General features: G+C 37.4%; 1 protein-coding gene across 1 annotated transcript in view; it reads right to left on the reverse strand.

Moving 5' to 3' along the window:
* Positions 1 to 321: 321 nt before the first annotated feature.
* The window catches only part of RAB10 (RAB10, member RAS oncogene family), a 59949-nt gene continuing 36666 nt past the window's right edge, over positions 322 to 23604 (reverse strand). Inside the window, exons 2-6 of the mRNA XM_040224472.1 lie at positions 17849 to 17909; positions 7424 to 7562; positions 4859 to 4948; positions 4455 to 4556; positions 322 to 2843 (exon numbers count right to left, since the gene is read on the reverse strand). Of these exons, the coding sequence (XP_040080406.1) occupies positions 2760 to 2843; positions 4455 to 4556; positions 4859 to 4948; positions 7424 to 7562; positions 17849 to 17909 (476 nt within the window). The 3' untranslated portion in view covers positions 322 to 2759. The remainder of the gene's footprint in view (positions 2844 to 4454; positions 4557 to 4858; positions 4949 to 7423; positions 7563 to 17848; positions 17910 to 23604) is intronic.

Raw genomic sequence — 23604 nt, forward strand, 5'->3', positions numbered from 1 at the left:
CAAGAATTTCTCCTCAGCATGGTAACCTTACCTTGGTGCCCCTGAGTAATCAGCTGACTTCAGTTGTAGTTGGCACATTCTAGTAGTGTTGGCTGGCAAGTGACTACAGTTGTGTGTTCTCTCTTGACGCTAGTATGATTCTGCTTCTAAAATGCAGTTTCTTCCAACAATAGCTATTGAAATTGCCTTCCCAGCTTTCCCTAGTTGAAAAGTTATTCCCCTCTATTTCTGTTCCTCTAATATCCAGTTTGCTATTGCACTATTTTCAGAAGGAATCTTCCATCTTAGACTCCATAAATAAACGGAAACCAAGTCACGCAGTTGGAAATCAAGTTTTGTTTTTATATGAACATAAGTAGACCATCTAGAAATATTTCAGTTTATTTAAATTGTTAAGTAGAATATGAAACCGAATTTGTAGCTAGTACCAGAGAATGGACTTAACTGTTTGGTGTTTAATGAGAACAGCTTCTACACAGGATCCCAAGAGACTTACAGAAAAAGGGGCAAAGCCCTATTATTAAGCAAATAAAACTCAGGTTTCAAACAGGTTATACAAAAATTGATTTATACTCCATTTCCCTTTTTTTTTTTTGATATTTAGAAAGTGCAGATTTAACAAAAGGTAGCCATATCCTTTCTATGTACAATGCCGATTATAATTTATTGCAAACAACAAAACTGTCAGTCTGTTACCCAAAAATCCCAGTGTTTAGCTCTCAAACCTTAAGTCACTGAATTAAGGATTAAAGAGGGTTAAAAGTAAAAAAGCTACTGCCACATTCCAGATAAAGAAAAACAACAAACACATTAAAAATTAATCTAACAATAGGTTTAACCTAAAACTTTTGAGAAGTTTAACATCATTTCGTTATTATTTTTAGTGGAAAATTAGGGATTATTTGGCAATGCTGCTTTTACTAGTAGTAAACAATGATAAAGTCAAGTGAGGGGAAAACCTAACAACCACCACCAGTGAGGCAGATGAAGTCACTTTTAGGGTACAATCTGAAAATTCATGGATGTTCATAGCAGATATGTCCCTACGTTGTTTACGTTAGCCAAGAGGTCATTAAAATGCTATCCACGACACAGAAAGACTTTTCAATGGAAGCTGCTGTCCTAAACTCAGCCTCTGCTAGAAATGAATCATGCTATTCACAATTATTTCAACAAAGGTATCATCTTAGGATGTTAGCAGCATAGCAAACTTAACTTACCCTACCCTAATGATAAGCAGTAAAGCAAAACTAGAAAAATGAAGGGGAAAAAATGGCAGGGCAAGAGAGAGCCTAGAGTTTCTAATCTTTACATGAAAAGCCTTTGTTGTTCTTTTTTTCAAATCCAGGGTAATACAAGTTTCCCAAAGGGATGTGAAGACAGGACTTAAAATCAGTAACAGCCTAAAGTACTTCTAAATCTTAAGGTAAAGACAACTTAACACTGAAAGTGTTCTTCATAGGCCAAATTTCAATATATTTGGCAAACATGTTAATAAATTTCACTCCTCCTTCCCATCTTTTTAAAACAATTTTGGGCTACCGAACTGCTAGAGGAGTTGCCAAAATGGAGACTATTCAAATTTAGGTTAAAATATTTATTCTAGGAAAGTGAATAGGCTATACACTTAGTTAGAAAGACAAACCACAACACTCTCCAAACACTAGTGCATGCAATTAACTCTTCCATTTCATAAACTCAATGGAGAGAGACAGGAAGGGAACAAAGCGGGAAAGAGAAGAGCAACGTGAAGTCAACAGCAAATGAAGGAACTCGGGACAGAAACTTTAGGGGAGTGAGAAAATGAGGTGAGGACATGGTTAACTGACATTGGATAGTAGGCAGTTAGGATTTATCTTTCAGTTTACTTAGCAAGTTAAATCAGTGCTTTATGTTAAACTCCACAAACCCACTAGTTTACCCCTTTCATTTTTAAATAACTCATACCACAGGGTGGTGGGGAAGAAGCAAATAAAGCAGCATGCAGGAAGAGACACGAGGAAAAAGTGGCCAAGGAAAAGAACTGGTGGCAGGAATAGTTTTAAATATCAAGGCCACTTAAAATGAGACTCAGCAAACCAAAGCGATCATTTCTGTATTATCCTTTGTCCTCAATTAACTACTTTGAAAATTACAGCCAAGCAAACCACAAACATTTTAATGCTTTATGTTTCGATGATATGTCTCCTGCACATGCTTCCACCAAAACAACAAAAAAAAGGAAAAACCAAAGAAGTTCCTTTCCACATAAGGCACAGGACAAAATTAACCCCATTTACATATTCAAGGCGAAAATGAATGTTTTCCTGGCTTTTTTCTTTTGCTATCACATGTCTATAGATTATAGGGACTCAAGCACATTTATCCATGACAGAAAATTCCACTGTTGTACAAAATAAAATTGTTAATTCTAACTTTTATTCTTATACAATTTGCAGAATAGAGTTGAAATGATTGCTATAGGTTTTAATGTTGATAAGAATTGGACTATAATACAACTGAAATGCAGTGGTGAGCTGAGCAAGTACATTTAAAAATGAACTCACAGACATGATTCTTCTATACATTTTTTGTTTGAGGAAAATTATAAAGTCAGCAAGCAGTCACAGATGAAACAACAAATAAAACAGGTGGACTAGAGAGTTAAGATGAGGAACAAAAATATCTGTTTAAGAGTTAAAAATGGGACAGAGTGGTTTATTTTGCAGCAAGAAGAGAAAACAGGGCGGTGGATGGCAACTGATGGAACAGCAGAGCGCTCAGCAGCATTTGCTCTTCCAGCCTGTCACACCTCCTCCACTGCTGATATCTACGTTTTCACTGTTGGGCTCTTTTACAGGGGTCTGCAACAAACACACAAGGAGAGCAACCCGTGAAAAACACTGCCATGGATACACCAAGATTCAACAGAAGTTTTCCCATAAAGGTTAATTTATGAAACAAAATACAATTAAAGTCACATGAGATAACGTTTTCTCCTCCACACAAAGTAAAGAAATGGAAGCTTTGTTTTTGACCTTCATTTTGTCTTCTTCCAATTGTGAAATGTCCACAGGCCTCCTGGCTTCCTTTTGTAGAACTTCTGAAATCTCCTCCGCCCTACCTCTTGTGATGATTGGTATGTTATCTCTTAGATCTGAGCCCTGAGTACTTAGTACTTAAAAAAAAAATGCATATGCATTCATGCATATGATGAGACTAATGCTGTATCATGTCTAACTTCAGAGAGGTGAAAGAGCCCTTTTCTGTTTCGTTTTACTTGCCTTTTGAGACTGGAGCTTGTATTACCATAGCGTTGTTTTAAAAAGGCAATTTTATGATGATACACTAACATTAAATGAAGGAAATACAGTGGGGCAGAATGCAAAGTTGAATAATTCATGTTAAAGGCCAATATAGGAAAAGATCAAAATAAGAGATGCCAAAATTTTAACAGTAGCAAACCTTAGGCGGTGGGTTTATTTGGGGTGGGGGCAGATATTGATATTTCAAGTATAAAAACAGAAAGGTTACCAGAAGCAATTAAATTTTCTCCTTTTCTCCTATATAATGCTTGCTTCTCCTTCAGGACTGTATCAGATTTTCTCTATTTTATGTACATTTAAATATACCGGAAGACTAATAGAGAATTCAGGACTCATATCAAATCTGTGTATTTTACCTAGTCATTTGAGGGAAAATATGAATATCTGATTTCCCAATTTTGCTACAAGTTATTTGTACTGGCAACTTATGCATTTCACAAATTAAACCCAGAAACTAACCGTGAGGTAAAATGAATTCCCTGAGATCAATTTTCAGCATTTTCTTTTTAAAAAACTCACAGGTTGAAATGATCGGGTAGATGAAATTTGGTTATCAGTTCAGTTCAGTTACTCAGTCGTGTCTGACTCTTTGCAACCCCATGGACTGCAGCACGCCAGGCTTCCCTGTTCATCACCAAGTGCCAGAGCTTGCTCAAACTCATGTCCATCAAGTCAGTGATGCCATCCAAACATCTCATCCTCTGTTGTCCCCTTCTCCTGCTTTCAATTTGGTTATAGACTTACTCTATTCAGTATATAGTATATACATCCCTTTCACTGGCACATCTGAGAAATGACTATATAAAGGAATAGGGATTCTGTAGCAATTAAGTACAGAATAGATTCACCTCTTGAATTTTAAAAAATTATTTATGAGAAGGCAAAGGTTATATAAGAGAAATTAATCAAAAAGAGCCACAAGACCATGGACCGAACAAAAAGCTGGAAAAAGGAGTATGAAATTGGGAATTAGAGACTGAGATTTCTATACTGCTCTCTGCTCTCTGGAGGATTAGATACTGGTGACCCATCCAAATGTAGCAAATCCAATTTTTTAATGTAAATATAGTACTTTAGAAAACAGGAAAATGTTCAACTGTTGACACCCAACACCTTAGCAGTAAAAAAACAGAAAAGAAAGAAATTTACCTTTCGAAGGATATCTTCAGCTAATGTGAGAAATGCCTTTTCAATGTTTATATTTGCTTTTGCACTAGTCTCAAAAAATCTAATACCATGCTCTCTTGCAATCTAAAAAAGAAGCAAAATATCACAAAATTATCAAGTATAGGTTATCAACTGATGACTTCAGCTTCCTAAAGGAAACAGTAATATTAGTCTAAAGGTAGCAGTCTCAACTAGGTTATCTAAAATGAACAGATTATTCTAATGGGTTCAAGCTCCTTAAACAACAAATAAAAAATCCACTCAAACGATAAGCTATCATTTTCAACAGCATTTTTTTAAAGGATATGAATAGCATTCCACTACCTCTATTGTAAAAACAAATGCAACATCATCGTCACAAAGCTGTCTCACTCAGAGCTTTTTACCTGTTCTCCTTTTCCTTTAGGTACAACTCTTTTATCGTCCATATCACATTTGTTTCCTAGTAACATCCTTTCCACATCTTCATTGGCATGCTAAAATGAAATAAAAGTTTAGTTCACATACTATCATGAAACTGTGGCTTAACAAAAATGACTTTATTTTTCTCACTTTATGGTGTCATTTCTATAGTCTGGAAGTTTTAAAGCAGTGATCTCGTCGCTCAGTCATGTGACTCTTTGCGACCCCATGGACTGTAGCTTGCAGGGCTTCTCTGTCCATGGAATTCTCCAGGCAAGAATTCTGGAATGGGCAGCCATTCCCTTCTCCAGGAGATATTCCTGACCCAGGGACTGAACCCAGGTCTCCCATATGTCAGGCAGATTCTTTACCATCTGAACTACTAGGAAAGCCCAGTGATCTCAAAACCACATGCTAAAAGACAACACAAACTCTTAAATTACCTAGAAAGATACATATAATTTCTAAGACATATTCTTGGTCAAATTATTATTTTCCCCTATAGGAGGCTGTCTACTTTCTAAAAAATTCTCAACAACAGAGGACGTGTATAAGTATGCAGAAGAGGACATATGGAACTTCCTCTACATAATGTAAATCCAAGCTGGATCATGACTTAAATAACGTGTATATGGCCCTACAAGAAGCCTTAATTAAAAATTCTATAGAGCTCTTAAAGTTTCAAAAAGTCACAATGTTAGGGGAGTCCATGCACAGAAATCAGACAAAAACAAATGCTGCTCCACTGAAATCCTAATGACACCTTTCACACAAATAAAAAATCCATCTTAAAATTCAAGTGGAATTTCAAGGGATCCTGAAGGCCAAAACAATCCTGAAAAGTAGTATAAAGTTGCAAGATTCATACTTATTTCCTTATTTCAAACCTTACTACAAAGCTGCAGTAATCACAACAGTATGCTCCTGGTATAACAGACATGGGCAAAGGAACACAACACAGAGGCCGGAAGTGAACTCTTGTGCACACCATCAAATGATTTTTGACAAGAGTGCCAAGATCGTTCAATGGGGGAAAAGACAGTCTTCTCAAGAAATAGTGTTAGAAATACCACATATCAACATGTAAAAGAATGAAATTGGATCTTTAGTTTATACCCAAAAATGAACTAAAAAATGGATCCAAGATCTAAAACTATTGAACTCTTAGAAAAAAATATAGGGGAGAAGTTTTATGACCTTGGATTTGGCAGTGCTTTCTCAGATATGACATCAAAAGCATAGGCAACAAAAGAGAAAAAAATAACTGCACTTCATCAAAATTAAAAACATTTTGTGTCCAGAGCACATAATTGTGTGGCTACAGGGATATTCAGGGAAAGGCCAGAGATGGATGATGTGAGGTATTTTTCACATCCCATGGGTTGCCTTGTCATTTGGCTGATAGTGACACTGAGACTTGGTAGTTAAGTGTCAAAATGGATTAAATTGTAGGATATCTACCTGATGTCACAGAATTGGAAAATCAGTTGTTGTTGGAACAACAATGCATAATCTCTCTATATAAATTGCTCTTACTACACATACTTCTTGGCTCAACTATGAAATAAAGGCTTTTGTTGTTGTTGAGCAGTCACCCAGTTGTATCTGACTCTGCAACCCATGGACAGCAGCATCCCAGGCCTCCCTGTCCCTCACCATCTTCCAGAGTTTGCCCAAGTTCATGCTCATTGCATCAGTGATGCCATCCAGCCATCTCATCCTCTGATGCCCTCTTCTTCTGCCTTCGATCTTTCCCAGCATCAGGGACTTTTCAATGAGTTGTCTGTTCACATCAGATGACCAAAATACTGGAGCTTCAGCTTCAGCATCAGTCCTTCCAGTGAATATTCAGGGTTGACCTCCCTTAAGACTGAATGGTTTGATCTCCTTGCGCTCCAAGGGACTTTCAGGAGTCTTCTCCAGTACCACAGTTTGAAGGCATCAATTCTTTGGCATTCTGCCTTCTTTAGGGTCCAACTCTCACAACCGTAGTGACCACTGGGAAGACCATAGCCTTGACTATATGGACCTTTGTCGGCAGAGTAATGTCTCTGTTTTTCAACACACTGTCTAGGTTACTCACTGCTTTTTTGCCAAGAAGCAACTGTCTTCTGATTTCATGGCTGCAGTCACCGTTGACAAAAGAAACTTAAAAATGAAGCCTTGGACCACCAGGCAATTTCCAAAAATATGTTTTAAAAATTACTACTGAAAATGTAATTCATTCATTCAAAAAAAAAAAATCACCAAGAAAGAATTCACTTAGAAAAATCTGTAAAATCACTGGTAGCTTCCATCTGGGGCCATCTTATAAGATGGCTGTATAGAGTTTTTGGGTAATTTGTCAACCACCCTTGATGGGGTTCAAAACAGATCTGCCCAAAATTTTAAGGGTAGGCAAAAAATAACATTACCATGTAACAAGTAAAAATACTCAACAATAATGATAGCAAACACTATATCCTAAAGATAAACAGGAATATTTATTCTTCTTAAGCAAGGACACAAATGTGTGTTTATGTAGAGTTTATACAATTTCTAGGTCTTACCTCATCTATGTTTCTAAGCCACTTGCTGATGTTTTCAAAGCTTTTACCATTGGTGATGTCATATACTAGCATGATACCCATTGCTCCTCTGTAGTAGGAGGTTGTGATGGTGTGAAATCGCTCCTGGCCTGCTGTATCCCTGAAATAAACAGCCAATAATTTGTACTGAGCATTTTGATATTACTATGTTCTAGCTGAAGGGCAAAACAGTAGACTAGTTTAGTAAAAACAGGGATTAAAATCCACCATGTGACACAAAACACAAGGGACCCACCACTTTTAACTCTTAAATAGTAAACAAGGTTATTCATAAACATATATACGTAGAAATACTGACTACTTTAAGGAAATTAAAAATCTACCAATACTGGATAAAAATCTGAAAGGGTAAACAGTGTAAAGTGACACAAAAAATTCTTAAAGTTACTTAAAAATGAATACTAGCCAAGTGTAAAATCTGTAGGAATTCCATTTATTTAGTGATCTAGTTCCATAATGTAATACAAAAGCATGTAGAATTTTTAGAACATTAAGGGACTACACCATATCAGAGCCATATTTATCTTTTAGAATCATTTACAAAAGTTGTATAGATAACCCCATTTATAAATAACAAGACAAAAATCCAACTAACACTGCATTTCTGCTTCCCTTCCTGGCAAACTTTTTTTAAAAAGTTTTGTTTTAATATAACTATAGCCTCACAGGATATTTCAGAAAGCAGTACAAAGAGGTCCTGTGTAGCCTTCATCCAGCTTTCCCAAACGGTAACATCTGACATCATAGTACAGACTGACAACGGCACAGGCTACAGGCCTCAGACTTCTCTTTTTTTATATGCACTTGTGTGTGCACATACATGTATTGTTCTCTGCAATTTCAGGGCATTTAGATTCGTGTAGTTTTCTGTAATTTTGCCATTTCTAGAATGTCATATAAAACAATCGTCTTGGTTTGTTTTCTTTAATCGGAAGAAAATCACAGTGTTGTGTTGGTTTGAATGCAACTTTTTCAAATGCTTATTTACTTTTTCCAGCATAATGCCCTTGAGATTTATCCAAGTTGTTTCATGTAATACTAGTCTGTTTCATTTTATTACTGGGTAGTATTCCATTGTACGCAAGTATCACAATTTGTTTAATCACTTGCCCATGGAAGGACATTTGGGTTGTTCTAGTTTTGGGCTATTACAAATAAAGTTGATACGAATATTCATTTGTAAGTTCATAAGTTTTCATTTCTCTGGGGCGAACATCCAGGAATATTACTGCTAAGTCAGATGATAAGGATAGGTTTAACTTTGTAAGAAACTGCCAAGCTTTTCTAAAGTGGCTGTGCTACTTTACATTCCCACTAGCAATGTAGGAGACCTAGTTTCTTTGCATCTTCTTCAGCATTTGGTGATCTCACTATATTTTATTTCAGTTGTTCTAATAGGGCATGCAGTGATATCATCAGTTTAATTTGTATTTCTCTATCCAACCAGTCCATCCTAAAGGAAATAAGTCCTGAATATTCATTGGAAGGGCTGATGCTGAAGCTGAAACTCCAATACTCTGGCCACCTGATGCAAAAAACTTGACTCAGTGGAAAAGACCCTGATGCTAGGAATGATTGAAATCAGGAGAAGGGGACGACAGAGGATGAGATGGTTGGATGGCATCACTGACTCGATGGACATAAGATTGAGCAAGCTCTGGGAGTTGGTGATGGACAGGGAAGCCTGGTGTGCTGCAGTCCATGGGGTTTCGAAGAGTCGGACATGACTGAGCAACTGGACTGAACTGATGACTAATCGATGTTATACATTTTTTCATGTAACTAATTGTCATCCATATATCCTCTCCAGTAAAGTGTCTGTTTGTGTCTTTTGTGTGTCTTCTAACTGGATGGTTTGCCTATTTCTTTCTTCTTTTTAAACTACTGAGTGTTGAGAGTTCTTTTTACACAAAAGTTCTCTGTCAGATATTTGATTTAGAATAATTTTCTCCAGGTCTATAACGAGTTTTTTCATTCTTTTGACAGGGTCTTTGGTAGACCAAAAATTTTAAATTTTGTTGAAGTCCAATTTATTTATTTTTAAATCTTTATGAATTGCGGTCTACCCTTCACCTAATCTTAGTTCCCAAAGATTTTCTCCTCTATGTTTTCTTCTCAAAGTCTCATAGTTTTGCATTTGAACAGATGATATAGTTTTGATTAATTAATCTCACTTAAATGAAACATGCAGAATAGGAGTCTACAGAGATTAGTGGTTGCCCCAACTGAAGATGGTTTGGATAGGATGGGAAGAAGCTGCTAAAAGGTATGGGTTTCTTTCTAGAAGTATAAAAACATTCTAAAATTGTGATGATGGTGAATATACCTTGGAAAATTACTAAAAAACTAACTTTATATTTTAAATGGGTGAACTGTAAGGTATGTGAATTATGCTTCAAAGTCACAACAAAACAAGTGGAAAACATGACAGGTTAAAATACAAACTAAACATACCAATGACAATTCATTATAACCACAACCAATTCCAAAACCCTTGCCCTGAAGTTTACAAAGTATTAACAGAATTTGCACTTTTCACCAGACCCTCAAATTTTGAAGCACTCTTTTTTCCTGATAGCTTGAGCCACATTTTTTCATATCCCCAAATTCACAAGCTTGGTCTCACCTGACAGCTTCCGTATTGGCTATGCTCACAAGGGCACATATACACGGTTGACACATCATCTTTGCATTTTAACCATCACCTTATCAGAAGTCTTCTCTGTCCTCCAATTTAAATAGTCTTCCAATATCTCTCCATTCTATCTCCTTACTTTACTTCACTTCTCTGCAAAGCACTTATTATAGATTTATTTACTGCCTCCCATGACCTCTAAAAGGTAGGTCCCATCAGAGATTTGTCTTGTTCACTGTAGAATACACACTATTTATCAAAAAAACTGCCCCCCAAATGTAATTTAATCAAAACAGAAAAATTATATATCATTTAAGAAAACCATCGAATAGACATGCAATCAGTTCTTCTGTTATATCCTAGAATTAGGTTAGACCACTAAGAGACTACACATATAAGAATTTGTATTTATGTATTTATATACATTCTTACGCCACAATTTTTTACCTCCATTACCTCAGTATTATGTCAAAACTACTGAGTTAAATCTAAACCAGTGGCACCTAGACAGGAAATTTTATGTTATAATCCCGCTTAGTTATGAAATACTAATACAAAAGATACTGAAATATTAATGGCCCCTCCAAAAAGATACTCATTATTCAGGTTCAGAGTTTTTGTTTTGATTAATTGCATACGACTCCATCTGTTCTCTGATTTTTGTCTCTTTCATTTTCCAAAACTTCTTCCATCCTATCTTCCTTCTTTTTAATATGCTCTCCTTGCCAAGTCTTTTAAAATTATCCTTTTCCTGGATGCTAATACCAACCCTAACAACTGTTAAGGCAATCAACAACTTATTTCAAACTAGATAGACCCTGTCTCACTACCTCTATGCTAATTGTGACCCTTTGCCCAGAGGAACAAATAGTCACAGCTGCTAATTCACAGTCAAATTATTTTTAGGTTTACATACACACATACACTCAGGTCTAAAGACTAGTTGACTCCAATCACCAAAACCAGGTTTTTCTTATCTGAAGAGCAATTATACATTGTGCATGTTCACATTATCTTTTTATGTCCCATGTTACAGGTTTTTTTTAAGCCTGTTTTCAAAAACCACTCAGTTTTCCTCTATTAAAAATTTTTTCTCTGCCTACGTAGTATAAACAGGTTTTTTAACTTATTAATCAATGGCAATATAATTTCCTTTACATAAAGTAAGAGGTGTATAGCTAAGAGACTATTATAAAACCCTATTTTTCCCCATTGACACATAATTAAAGGAGTGATACATTCCTAGAACGAAAATAGCATATTTCCTTAATAGTTTAGACCCACACATAGGGTCAAGGAAGCTGTGTACTCTGGATGCTATTATGACAGTTATTTTTAGTATGGGCACTAACAGCACTAGAACAGCCCAGAGACAACATTAACCTGTTTGGAAAAGCAGAGACTTCAAATTTCCTGACTTTATGTTTTTGGTAACATAATGAAGCTATTCTTTACTTTAAAAATTAAGACACTAAATTTCTCACATTGAGGTTTTTTTAAAAAAAATTTTACCTACTTACTACTGTGCTGGGTCTTTATTGCCGTGCATCAGCTTTCTCTAGTGGTGGCAAGCGGGGACTATTCTCTAATTGTGGTGCACACGCTTCTCACTGCAGTGGTTTCTCTTGTTGGGGTTCCCAGGCTCTAGACCACAGGCTCAATAGTTGTGGTGAATGGGCTTAGTTGCCCGAGGCATGTGAGATCATCCCAGACCATGGATTCTTTACCACTGGTCCACCAGGAAAGTACCCACTGAGTTTTATTTTAACAAGACTTGGATTTCCTCACTGATATGCAACTTCTCTACACCCAAAATACCGTGAGTTGAAATTATGCTCATCTTCACCTTCCAAAAAAGGTCAAAAGTCAAACAAAGCCTGATAACTGCCCTTGCAGAGATTGCATTCCAGTGGGGGAAAGGAATAAGTAATATGTATGATGCCAAATTGTGACAAATGCTAACAAGGTAAACAGGGTGGAACGATCAAGAATGACGTAAAGGGGAGGGAGGAAGAAATCTAGATAGTATAATCAGGGCAGTCCTCTCTCTAGAGGTGATGCTGAAGGTTGAGTGAAAAGTGAAGTATGAACAGAAATCAGTCATTCAGTCAACAAATACGTATTCAGCATCTGTATCTGCTAGGCTCTGTTGTAGGGAGTGGTTATATAGCCACAAATCAGACAGTTGGGATCCCTACCTTTAAAAAGCTGATATTCTAGTGAGGGGAATAAGAATGAACACAGTTTTTAAAAGTGGTAAATTTAGATACTAAAAGATACTATGACAAAGATAAACTAAGATAAGTGTGATCATGCCTAAAGCAGCGGCCACCAACCTTTTTCGGAACCAGGGACAGGTTTCATGGAAGACAATTTTTCCATGGACTGGGGGTGATGTGGAGTGGGATTGGTTTGGGGATGATTCTCATAAGCAGGGAACCTAGATCCCTCGCATGTGTATTTCACAGTAGGGTCTGTGCTCCTATGAGAACCTAATGCCATCACTGATCTGACAGGAGCCAGAGCTCAGGATACCTGTGATGGGGAGCTGCTGTAAATACAGATGAAGTTTCCCTTGCTCAACCACCCACTGATCCCTTCTTGCTGTGCAGCCCAGTTCCTAACAGGCCACAGTCTCAATGTCAGGGGGATTGGGGACCCCTAGCCTAAAGGACGGACAAGGCAATGGCACCCCACTCCAGTACTCTTGCCTGGAAAATCCCATGGACGGAGGAGCCTGGTGGGCTGCAGTCCATGGGGTCGCAAAGAGTCGGACACAACTGAGCGACGACACTTTCACTTTTCACTTTCATGCATTGGAGAAGGAAATGGCAACCCACTCCAGTGTTCTTGCCTGGAGAATCCCAGGGACGGGGGAGCCTGGTGGGCTGCCGTCTATGGGGTGGCACCGAGTCGGACGCAACTGAAGTGACTTAGCAGCAGCAGCAGCAGCCACCTAAAGGACTGGTGTGGCTTTAGCTAGTTATCAAGCAGGGCCTCTCTCAGAGGGTAACAATGAACTGAGATTGAATGAGAGACAGCAGCATCACAAAGATCTGATGAAAAGCATTCCAAGCAGAAGGAACAGGTGAATTTCAAGGGCCTGAAGATGGGAACACATTTCCTGCAGACGGGAAAAAGTGGCCACAGTGGCTGGAGCAGAACTGGTAAGAGATGGAAAGTCAGAAAGGGCTGTAGCCAGAACCTGGAATTTTAAAATTTATTTGTTGAAATGAGAAGCCTCTGGAATGGAGTGGTACTTCGGAATGCTTAGTCTAGCTACAGTTGGGTGGGTTAAACGGGGATCTACAAGGTATGTACAAAGGCCAGAAAAAAGCTTGCTGTGTTCATGGAACTGAAAGGAGATCACCTGAGGGTAGAGACTATACACACAGGGAGCAAAAAATGAGGTTGGAACAATGGGCAGGGGACTCCTCTGTAAACTGTGGAAAGGAACTTGGATTTGGAACTTTGGTTTTCATTTGAAATACAATGGAAAGTCAAAATGGCTATAAATAGAGGAAGGAATGACAATCATGATCATATTTGTATTTCAAAAAGGTTACCAAGGCTATTACTTGGGAAAAGTACTGGAAGAAGGCAAAGGCGAAGTAAGGACTTGTTCGAATGTTAAAAGCCTACTGCAATGGTCCAAAGAGGTAATGGAGGACCAGGGATAGCAATGGAGACAGCAAACTGTATTTGGATTCCAGACATATTTTAGAGATAGGATCAGTAAGACTTGCTAACTTGAAAGCTGGGCTAAGGGAATCGGAAGACTCAAAGATGACTTCCATGTATCTGACACTTCATGTAGGTAAATGGTTAATTCCTCTACAATATGATACTACTGGTTTCTGGTAACTGTGTTGATGCTAAAATGTGTTGCTGGTACAAGATATAGATGTTGACAGTGGCAAACATTTCTGACACCTCCCTTCCCTCAACAATTAACAAAAAGGAAAAGAAAAGAGAGAGAAAAAAAAGCAGATTTGAAGTAACTCACTGTAACTGTTTTCCTCACTACTCTGGTAAATGTAGTTAGTCAAAGATACTTCAGTAGAAACTTTCTAGAGATCCAGGATTTAAAAAGCCTCAGCTGCTTCTCTATCAGCCAAACAAGCTAATTTTAGGCCCACACACTTGTACAGGACAGGTGAGACCCTTATGCAACAGTTAAACTGAAAGATTCCTGGAAAGAAAGCAAGAAGTGAAGATCACTCAAGTAAGAAAAATAAGACACAGCTTTAGTAGCACAGTCTAAAGACAGTTTCCAAAAGAAATATTCAATCACAGAACAATTTTTCATGCTGAAACAAGAACCTGAATATATTCATTCAACTAAAGAGAGATAAAAATCACTGTGCTTTTTTGGTAGCACACTTTTTGAAGCAAAGCATTTAAGTTGAGAATAGCCTTTTGAATTTTTAGAACCGTTATAAATTATGAGTAATGGGGTTTTTCACACTAAAAGCCTTCTTGAAACACTTTGCATATCCCAGATCTTTTAACCTAGAGCTACAAGACTTTTTTTTCTTCCCTGGAATATTAACAAGCACATCAACTCAAGCAAAGAAACAAAATCAGCTGGCATAATGCTAATCTCTTATATTAAGCACAAATTTTAACCAGTCAACTCATTTCTGGTCTTTATAAGCAAATGGTAGTTCAAATTAAAAGCAGTCAGCTGTATACATGACAATCTAAACTACAGCAAACTTTCCTTCCAAAGTGTTTGAAAGGAAACAGAGGTTCTATTAAAATTTTGTAAAAAATTAAACAACTCTAAATTATAAATGTTATCACTTCTGTGCTATACTTGAGTCTTATAGAAACAGTAATAATCTTTTCTATATTAATCTTGAAAGCTAGACTGGAAGACTTACTATTTCAAAAAAGCATCTTCTGAGGAAGGCTCTTTTTAAGACCAAGTATTAGTTAATATGTTACACTTCTAATAGCTAGAGACTAAAATGGTGAGGGGAGGGGAAAATGTTTCCAGTCACGAGTCAAGAAACAGCAGGGAAAGTTTGTGGAGGACATGGTGTAGAGGAGAAACAGCGCATTTAGCAAGGCAAGGTCTGATACACGCATGAGGAAAAACACACAGAGGCGTGTGCTTCTGCTACATACACACACACACACACACACACGCATACTGAGTCACAATGTAATATGTATCTTTACTATTGTCACAAAGTTTGAAAATTATTAGCTTAAACACTAATTGTATCCCCTGTATAGAGGAGATACAGTTAAGAAGAGAGCCAATCAGTGTGGCAGAGCTTCAGAGAGGGCTTGAAAGACAAATGTTTTGTAGGGACATGGTCTGAATAAGACCCGAGGCTAAGAATAGAGGAGGATGGGAGGGGCTGGTTGAAATTCAGAATACTAAATAACTAACATCTTTTCCCTTGAGATCATTTTAATTATAATGAAATTATATATGAGACATTTCATTTGCTGAGTTATTTCCTAGCTAAAGAGAAGAAAAGAAAGGAAAAAAAAACAATGATCAAGTGGACTGGGCTTCAGAGAACTATTAAATTTAGGAAATACTTTCTAATCTTTAAAAACATTTGTATTCAATTTGAAAGATGTTATAAAGATTGGACTTCTAATTACATGGTCAGGTAATGAAGACATCCTGATTAGACATATACCACTTCTAATTATGCCTAACTTTTGAAACCATCTTTTGGATTCTGAGACAATGTCCTCTCCTAATTAATTCTCCTTCTAACTCTCCAACTATGACTTAGCTTTTCCTCTACTCAAATATGTTACTACTTTTAGGGTTCTAAACTCATCATCGGAGATCCCCAAATAATAACACCTGATTTCTTGAGTTATGCACTGGAGATTGTTCCAAGCTCTTTACATGGACCACTAATCCTCATAACCATTCCACAACAGATCTGATTACAGTAACTACCAAAGACAGTGAACAAGTGAAGTTGTTCAGTCGCGTCTGACTCTTTGCGACCCCACGGACTATATAGCCCACCAGGCTCCTCCATCCATGGAATTTTCTAGGCAAGAGTACTGGAGTGGGTTGTCATTTCCTTCTCCAGGGGATCTTCCGGACCCAGATGGAACCTGGGTCTCCCACATTGAGGGCAGATGCTTTACCCTCTGAGTCACTAGGGAATCCCAACTACCAAAGATAACATGAGTTCAAATTTAACACAACTGTTGACTGGAAATGAAGAAAGAAGAATAACAGTTACTGGAAAGAGTGACAAAATCAATCGACACACTACTATTTAGAAGAGCCAGTAATGTAATTAAGAATGTCACTCCCAGCCCTACATTGAGAGGATGTAATGCCTCCCAGCTCTGCTATTAACATGCTGTAAGACCTTTGTTTAAACTATTTTGAAATAGTTTTTCATTAAAAAAAAAAAAAACACAAAACTATTTTCTTAAACTATTTCAAAATGCCTCCATCTCCTTACCTATAAAATAGGAGTAATTCAAGAGAAAAGGAAGCATTTGTAGCAGCTTTATGGTGAATAAAGTTGTTGTTGTGTATCTTAACAACAGAATACAACTTAGCAATAAAAAGCAATGAACTTACTGCTACACATAAAATCACTGATAGCTTTCAAAATAACTATGCTGAGTAAAGAAGCCAGACTCCTCCTTCTCAAAAAAGACAAAGAAAAGTAACACATTATATGATTCCATTTGTATATAGTAGTAGAAAACAGAAACTGGTCTATAGTGACAGAAAGCAGAGGGTGGTTGCCTGGGAGCCAGGGATAGGCAGGAGGGAGAGATTACTAAGAAGTTTGAAGAAACTCCTGAGGTGATGGATATGTTGGTTATCTTGACTGTGGTGATGGTTTCACAGATTTATACATATTTCAAAGCTTACCACACTGTAATATGGGTGGTTTACTGTATACTAGTTATACTTCAATAAGGCTGTTGGGTGGGGGGGAAGGGAAGGAATAATATACATCTCACAGGTCATTGTGAACACCTAACATTCACTGAAAAATACAGATATTATAATTTTAAAGTCTATGATACATACTTGAATGCAAATTTAAAGAACTTTTTTGCACTTCAATGGGTCAAACCCTATACAAACTAATGAAAATAATGCTAAAGCCTATAAAGATTTATACACACTAAAGAAAACAAATATTTTAGCTTAAGATCCTCTAAAGCAAAAAAAAAAGAAATTATATTAATTTTTATATGGTGTTTCTGAGCCAAGTACTGTGCTAAAGGCATTACACAGATTACTTCATGAATCCTTGTAACAATCTTTTAAGATAAATGATATTATCTCCACTTTACATGTGAAGATGTAAGGGCCTCACAGTGGTATGTAACTTACTCAAGTTCATACTATAAGTGGAAAAGGTAAAACACTCAAGTCAGCTCTCATGGACTCCAAAGCCCATGACAATTCTTTTTTTAAACATCACTGAGGTGGGAGGGGGGTTCAGGATGGGGAACACGTGTACATCCGTGGCGGATTCATGTTGATGTATGGCAAAACCAATACAATATTGTAAAGTAATTAGCCTCAAATTAAAATAAATAAATTTATATTAAAAACTAAAATAGAATAAAATTTTTAAAAATAAATAAACATTACTGAAAGGTCACCTGACTATTGGCTTGGAAAGGGAAGTCTCCTAGAATTAAACAGTTGACAAGGAAGGATTTCACTGTCTAAACTTCAGGAAACTTGGCATTCTACTACATAAAGTAAGTAAATTAGAATCACTTACCATATCTGTAGCTTGATCTTCTTTCCTTGTAATTCAACTGTTTTGATCTTAAAGTCTATTCCTACAACACAGGGGAAAAAAAAAGGTAAATTGTATCTATGGCTCTGAATGTGGCTATACTAAATTTAATTGGCATAAAAACACACTTTCAAAATGTTTGGTTCTGGAAGTTCACCATGTATGCAATTTTGAGCAAAGTGCCCCATTTAAAACATACGTAAGATCCAAGACAGAAAAGAAAGAATTATATAGCTTTTTTACAATTAGGAAATTGAAAGAAAATTTTAATACCTAATATGTTAATACAAAAGAATAAAAAGATGTTTCCTTATTAGCAAAAAACCACTGCCTTCAATAACTTGCAGAAAAGAGTACTACCAGGGATAAACAGGGTCATTTCATAATGATTAACATGTCAATGAATTAGAAGGCATAAAAATATTATATGTTTATGCATCTAGTCCCTTGGACTGCAAGGAGATCCAACCAGTCCATTCTGAAGGAGATCAGCCCTGGGATTTCTTTGGAAGGAATGATGCTAAAGCTGAAACTCCAGTACTTTGGCCACCTCATGGAAGAGCTGACTCATTGGAAAAGACTCTGATGCTGGGAGGGATTGGGGGCAGGAGAAGGGGACAACAGAGGATGAGATGGCTGGATGGCATCACGGACTCGATGGACGTGAGTCTGAGTGAACTCCAGGAGATGGTGATGGACAGGGAGGCCTGGCGTGCTGCGATTCATGGGGTTGCAAAGAGTCGGACACGACTGAGTGACTGAACTGAACTGACACATCTAGTAACACAGAGTTTCAAAGTACATGATGCAAAAGTATTATAGATCCCCAAGGACCTGTCTCGCTCTTTTTACCAACTAAATCTTCAGCTCGGCCCTTTCAATTTGTTTCCTACACCCAATCAAAAGGAAAAAAGGGCCATTTGTCTGACATTTATAAACCTCAAACTATGTCTACAGCCTGTATTTTTGTTTCTCTGGGAATTACTGGAAAAAAAAAAAAAACATCCTAAAATGACCTGGTTGTCAAGACCAACTCTGAACAGGACTGAACAATCCAACTAACCCAATGAAATACAACAAGCAAACAAAAAAGGAAACCTGGAGGAAACAGGGGCAATGCAGAGGAAAAGATATAGTTCCTTTTATCTTCTCAGAACAAGACGGAAGGGAAGGAAGTGGGGAAGAAGGAACAGAAATCCAAACTAGAATCCGAACTCCCGGAAATTAAAAAGGCAGAAATAATATATTCAACAGAAAGGCTGTTAGGGAAAAATGAGATCTCCCAGAAAATACAATAAAACGACAAAGAATGGAATATATGTGAGACATGCATGACAAGGCAGAAGATCAAACCAGGAGGCTGACATCTAACTCAAGAAGTTCAAGAAAGGACTTCCCTGGTGGCTCAATGGTAAGAATCCACCTGCCAACACAGGTTCGATCCCTGATCCTGGAAAATCCCACATGCCTCGGAGCAACTAAGCTGGTGCAGTATGACTACTGAGTCTGTGCTCTAGAGCTCAACGGCCACAACTACTGAAGCCCAAGCCCCCTAGAGCCCATGCTCTGCAACAAGGGAAGCCAGCACATAGAGAAGCCTGTGCACCACAACTAGAGAGTAGCCCTCACTCACCACAACTAGAGAAAAGCCCGCACAGCAACAAAGACCCTACGCAATGACAGAGGCAAAGGAATCTGAGACTGAAAGACTCACCAAGAGCCTAGCATAATGAATAAAATAGTATCTATACCAAGTCATACCATCATGAAATTTCAGGGCTAGAGATAAATTTCAGGAATAATATATACAAAAGCTTAGAGAAACAAACTAGGCCATATTAAATAATCAAAAACAACAACTCTGAACAACTCAACAACACTAGAATCCAGAATACAAAAAGGTAAATAAAAAGTATTTTCAATCTATATCCAGCCAAAATCAAATGAGAGAGTAAAATAAAGGTATCTCCAAACATGAAAGGTCTCAAAATATTTTTCCCACGTATTTTCTAAAACAGTTACAAGGAGAGGTTGCTTTACCAAGAATAGGAAGAAAAGAAATCCAGCAAAGAGAGTGATGGAGGGAATTCCGACAGTCCGATGATTTCACTACCGTGGCCTAGGTTCAATCCCTGGTCTGGGAACTAAGATTCTGAAAGCTGCAAAGCATGGCCAGAGGGAAAAAAAGACTGATGTAAAGGGCAGTTCAAACTGGCCAAGAGAAGCCACCAGTTCAGAAGAGAATGACGACAGAAAACAAGACAAAATGCAGAGAAACGGTCCAAGAGATACGCCTCCTAAGATGGAAGGGAATGAAGTGGTATGACTGAAATTTAAATGAAAAGAATTCAGAGCGTCTGGTAATTCTGTGGCAGAGTTTGGGAGAAAGTATGAATAGGCCCTTGAAATCTAAGCAAATGTAACAATGAAGGGACTGCAAGCTACAGTGACAACAGAAAGCTGTCCAAGAAAGGAAATGCAATTATAGTGCACTGCTTGGCTTAGCAGTTAACATGTGTTAGAACTATCTGAGAAGATAAAGGGAGAGGTGCCAACAATGTCTCATACCATTAGAGAATTTACTTCTCACATTTCATAACAACAAGAGAAAATTTCTCAAATTAGCTTTTTTTTTTTTTTTAAAAAAAGTGGAATATGGGGTTGAATATCACAAGACCAGACCAAAAAATGTTTGGGATAGGTTAACACACAAGTGAGCATGGGGCAAGGATTTATTGCCGCTGCTGTTGTCACCGGTCTTGAACTACTATGTAACTTCTAAAACTCTGCAAGTATTTATTACATTAACAGAAATAAAAATTAAGTTAACAGAGGAGGAAGTATGTTTACAAATGTTCTCTCTACTGTGCAAGCACTCCAGCTTGATCCCTGAATTTCTAGCACGGCCCCAAGCCACCTCTACTGTCTTACTCCCTCCAGTCTTCTAACAGTCACTCTCAAACACAACTTTTACAACTGTGCACTTTTCTAATACCTTTGTCACGCACTTTCCACACCCCCAAACGTAAGTTGGAAAAACCTACACTTGAAGACAAAACAGAAAAGTTTTTGATACAATTTGATCAGAGCAGAATTGATAGCTGCCAAGGGAAGCTAGGAAAACCTACCATCCTTTAAGATTTTGCCAGGAGGAATCATATTCTCCTGCAACACTATCATTTCTTAAATTACCACAGAATCATAGGGTTTGATTCAACCAGAGATTTATCTCCAGGTTCTGCTTACGTAAAAACATACTAGAGGAAATCCTTGCTTTTTACAGATTCCTGGGATCCAGTTCAAACGGGTATTTCAATTTACCACAGTCTAACTCATTTATCAATTTTCAGTTGCTCAGGAAAGTGAGAAAGTATCAGCCAAAACATTTGCTTTAATGATGCTATAGAAGCACCATCCAATGGCAAGAAAAATAACTGCAACTTCTAGTCACTATAAAGAGTAGTTCTCCAAAGCTTGGCTTCTGATGACACACCAATGGTAATTAATGCAAGTAGAAATAACCTATATAATAAACTCCAGACAACAGAAGTTTAACAACTTATAGCTAAATAATCAGTATCTGTGGTTTTCACAAGTGAAAATCAAGAGTTTTCACCACACCAGGAGAGGAAATAAGAATTGCACACCTGTAATCCTTTGAATGTAGCTTAATCTGATATATTTATAAGACCAAGTCCAGTCATAACCCAGTCCAGTACTCTTGCCTGGAAAATCCCATGGACAGAGAAGCCTGGTAGACTACAATCCATGGGATCGCAAAGAGACGGACACGACTGAGCGACTTCACCTCACTAGTCATAACAGCAAAAATTTTGAAAAGGCTATTTTCCAATATGCACATTAGCTTCTTTATCAGGATGCAAATATGAAAATGCAGAATGCAGAAAAGTTCCCTCTAAGATCCTTTCATTTAATAGTAATAGCTTAGTATACACTTTGAAAATTTACAACACACTAGGTACTTTTTTAAGCCCTTTGCATGAATATCTCATTAAACCATCAGAACAATTCTAGTCTGTACTATTTCCAGTCTACCAATGGAGAATAAAATCAAAACCAATAGCAGCAGCAAAAGAAAAATCAATTAACACTAATGTTTGCTAGATAATTATTAAGTATTCTAAGCATTTCACATGTAATATTTCATTTAATATTAACAAAAATCCTGATAAAGTACTAAATCCTATTTTTTTTTTATTTCATTTTGGCCATGTGACACAGCTTTCAGGATTTTAAGTTCCCCAACCAGGGATTGCACCTGGCCCCTGGCAGTAAGAGTCCTAACCACTAGACTACCAAGGAATGTCCTTAATATGCCTATTTTACAGAGAAGAAAACTTAACAGTAATTTACTAAAGGTCACAGAATTAACAGATGGTAAAAACCAGGACTCAATTCCATGTCTGTTTAACTCTAGGCCATACACACTATTAACCATTTTTCTATCAAGGTAAAATTCACGTTAATATAAAATTTACCATTTTAAAATGAATGATCCAGTATATTCACAATATTGTGCGGCAGAACCTCTGTCCAGTTCTAAAACACTTTTATCATTTCAGAAAGAAACTCCATACCCATTAAGTACTGGCTTTCCATTACCCCACCCCCCACTCTCCCAGAAACCACCAGTCTGCATTCTGTCTCTATAGATTTCTCTCTTTTGGGTGTTTCATATAAAAGAAAGCATATAACATGTGACCTTTTGTGTCTGGCTTCTTTCAGTTAGCATATTTCCAAGGTCCATCCACTTGTCACATGTATCAGTACCCCATCACTTTTTATGACTAAATAATATTCCACCACATGCATATAGATCATAAATCGCTTATCCACTCATCTGGTGATGGACATTTGACGTCTTCCTTTTTGGCCTTGGTAAAGAATACCCATGAATATGCATGTACATGTGTATATACCAGTACCTGTTTCGAAATCTTTGGGTTATACACAAGGAGTGGAATTTCTAGGTCATGTGGTAATTTTAGGTTTAACTTTCTGAGGAACCATTGTTTTCCACAGCAGCGGAACCATTTTATATTTCCACCAGCAATGTATGAGCATTCAATTTTTCTACATTCTAAAACTCAACATTCAAAAAACTAAGATCATGGCATCTGGTCTCATCACTTCATGGCGAACAGATGGTAGAAAAACGGAATCAGTGGCAAATTTTATTCTCTTGGGCTCCAAAATCACTGCAGATGGTGACTGCAGCCATGAAATTAAAAGACGCTTGCTCCTTGGAAGAAAAGTTATGACAAACCTAAACAGCATTTTAAAAAGCAGAGACATCACTTTGCTGACATATGTCCATACAATCAAAGCTATGGTTTTTAAAGTAATCACGTATGACTGTGAGAGCTGAATTATAAAGGCTGAGCACCAAAAAATTTATGGTTTTGAACTATGTGCCAGAGAAGACCCTTCAGAGTTTCTTGGACAGCAAGGAGATCAAAACCAAGAAAATCAACCCTGAATATTCACTGGAAGGACTGATGCTGAAGCTGAAGATCCAATCCTTTCATCACTTCATGTGAAGAGCCAACTCACTAGAAAAGACTCTGATGCTGGGAAAGATTGAGGCAGGAGAAGGGGGCAAAAGAGAAAGAGATGGTTGGATGGCATCACCGACTCAAAGGACATGAATCTGAGCAAATTTGGGGAAATAGTGAAGGACAGGGAAGCCTGGTGTTCTGCATGCAGTTCATGGGGTT

This window comes from Oryx dammah, unplaced genomic scaffold, assembly GCF_014754425.2.
Source record: "Oryx dammah isolate SB20612 unplaced genomic scaffold, SCBI_Odam_1.1 HiC_scaffold_25, whole genome shotgun sequence".
Classification (NCBI taxonomy): Eukaryota; Metazoa; Chordata; class Mammalia; order Artiodactyla; family Bovidae; genus Oryx; species Oryx dammah.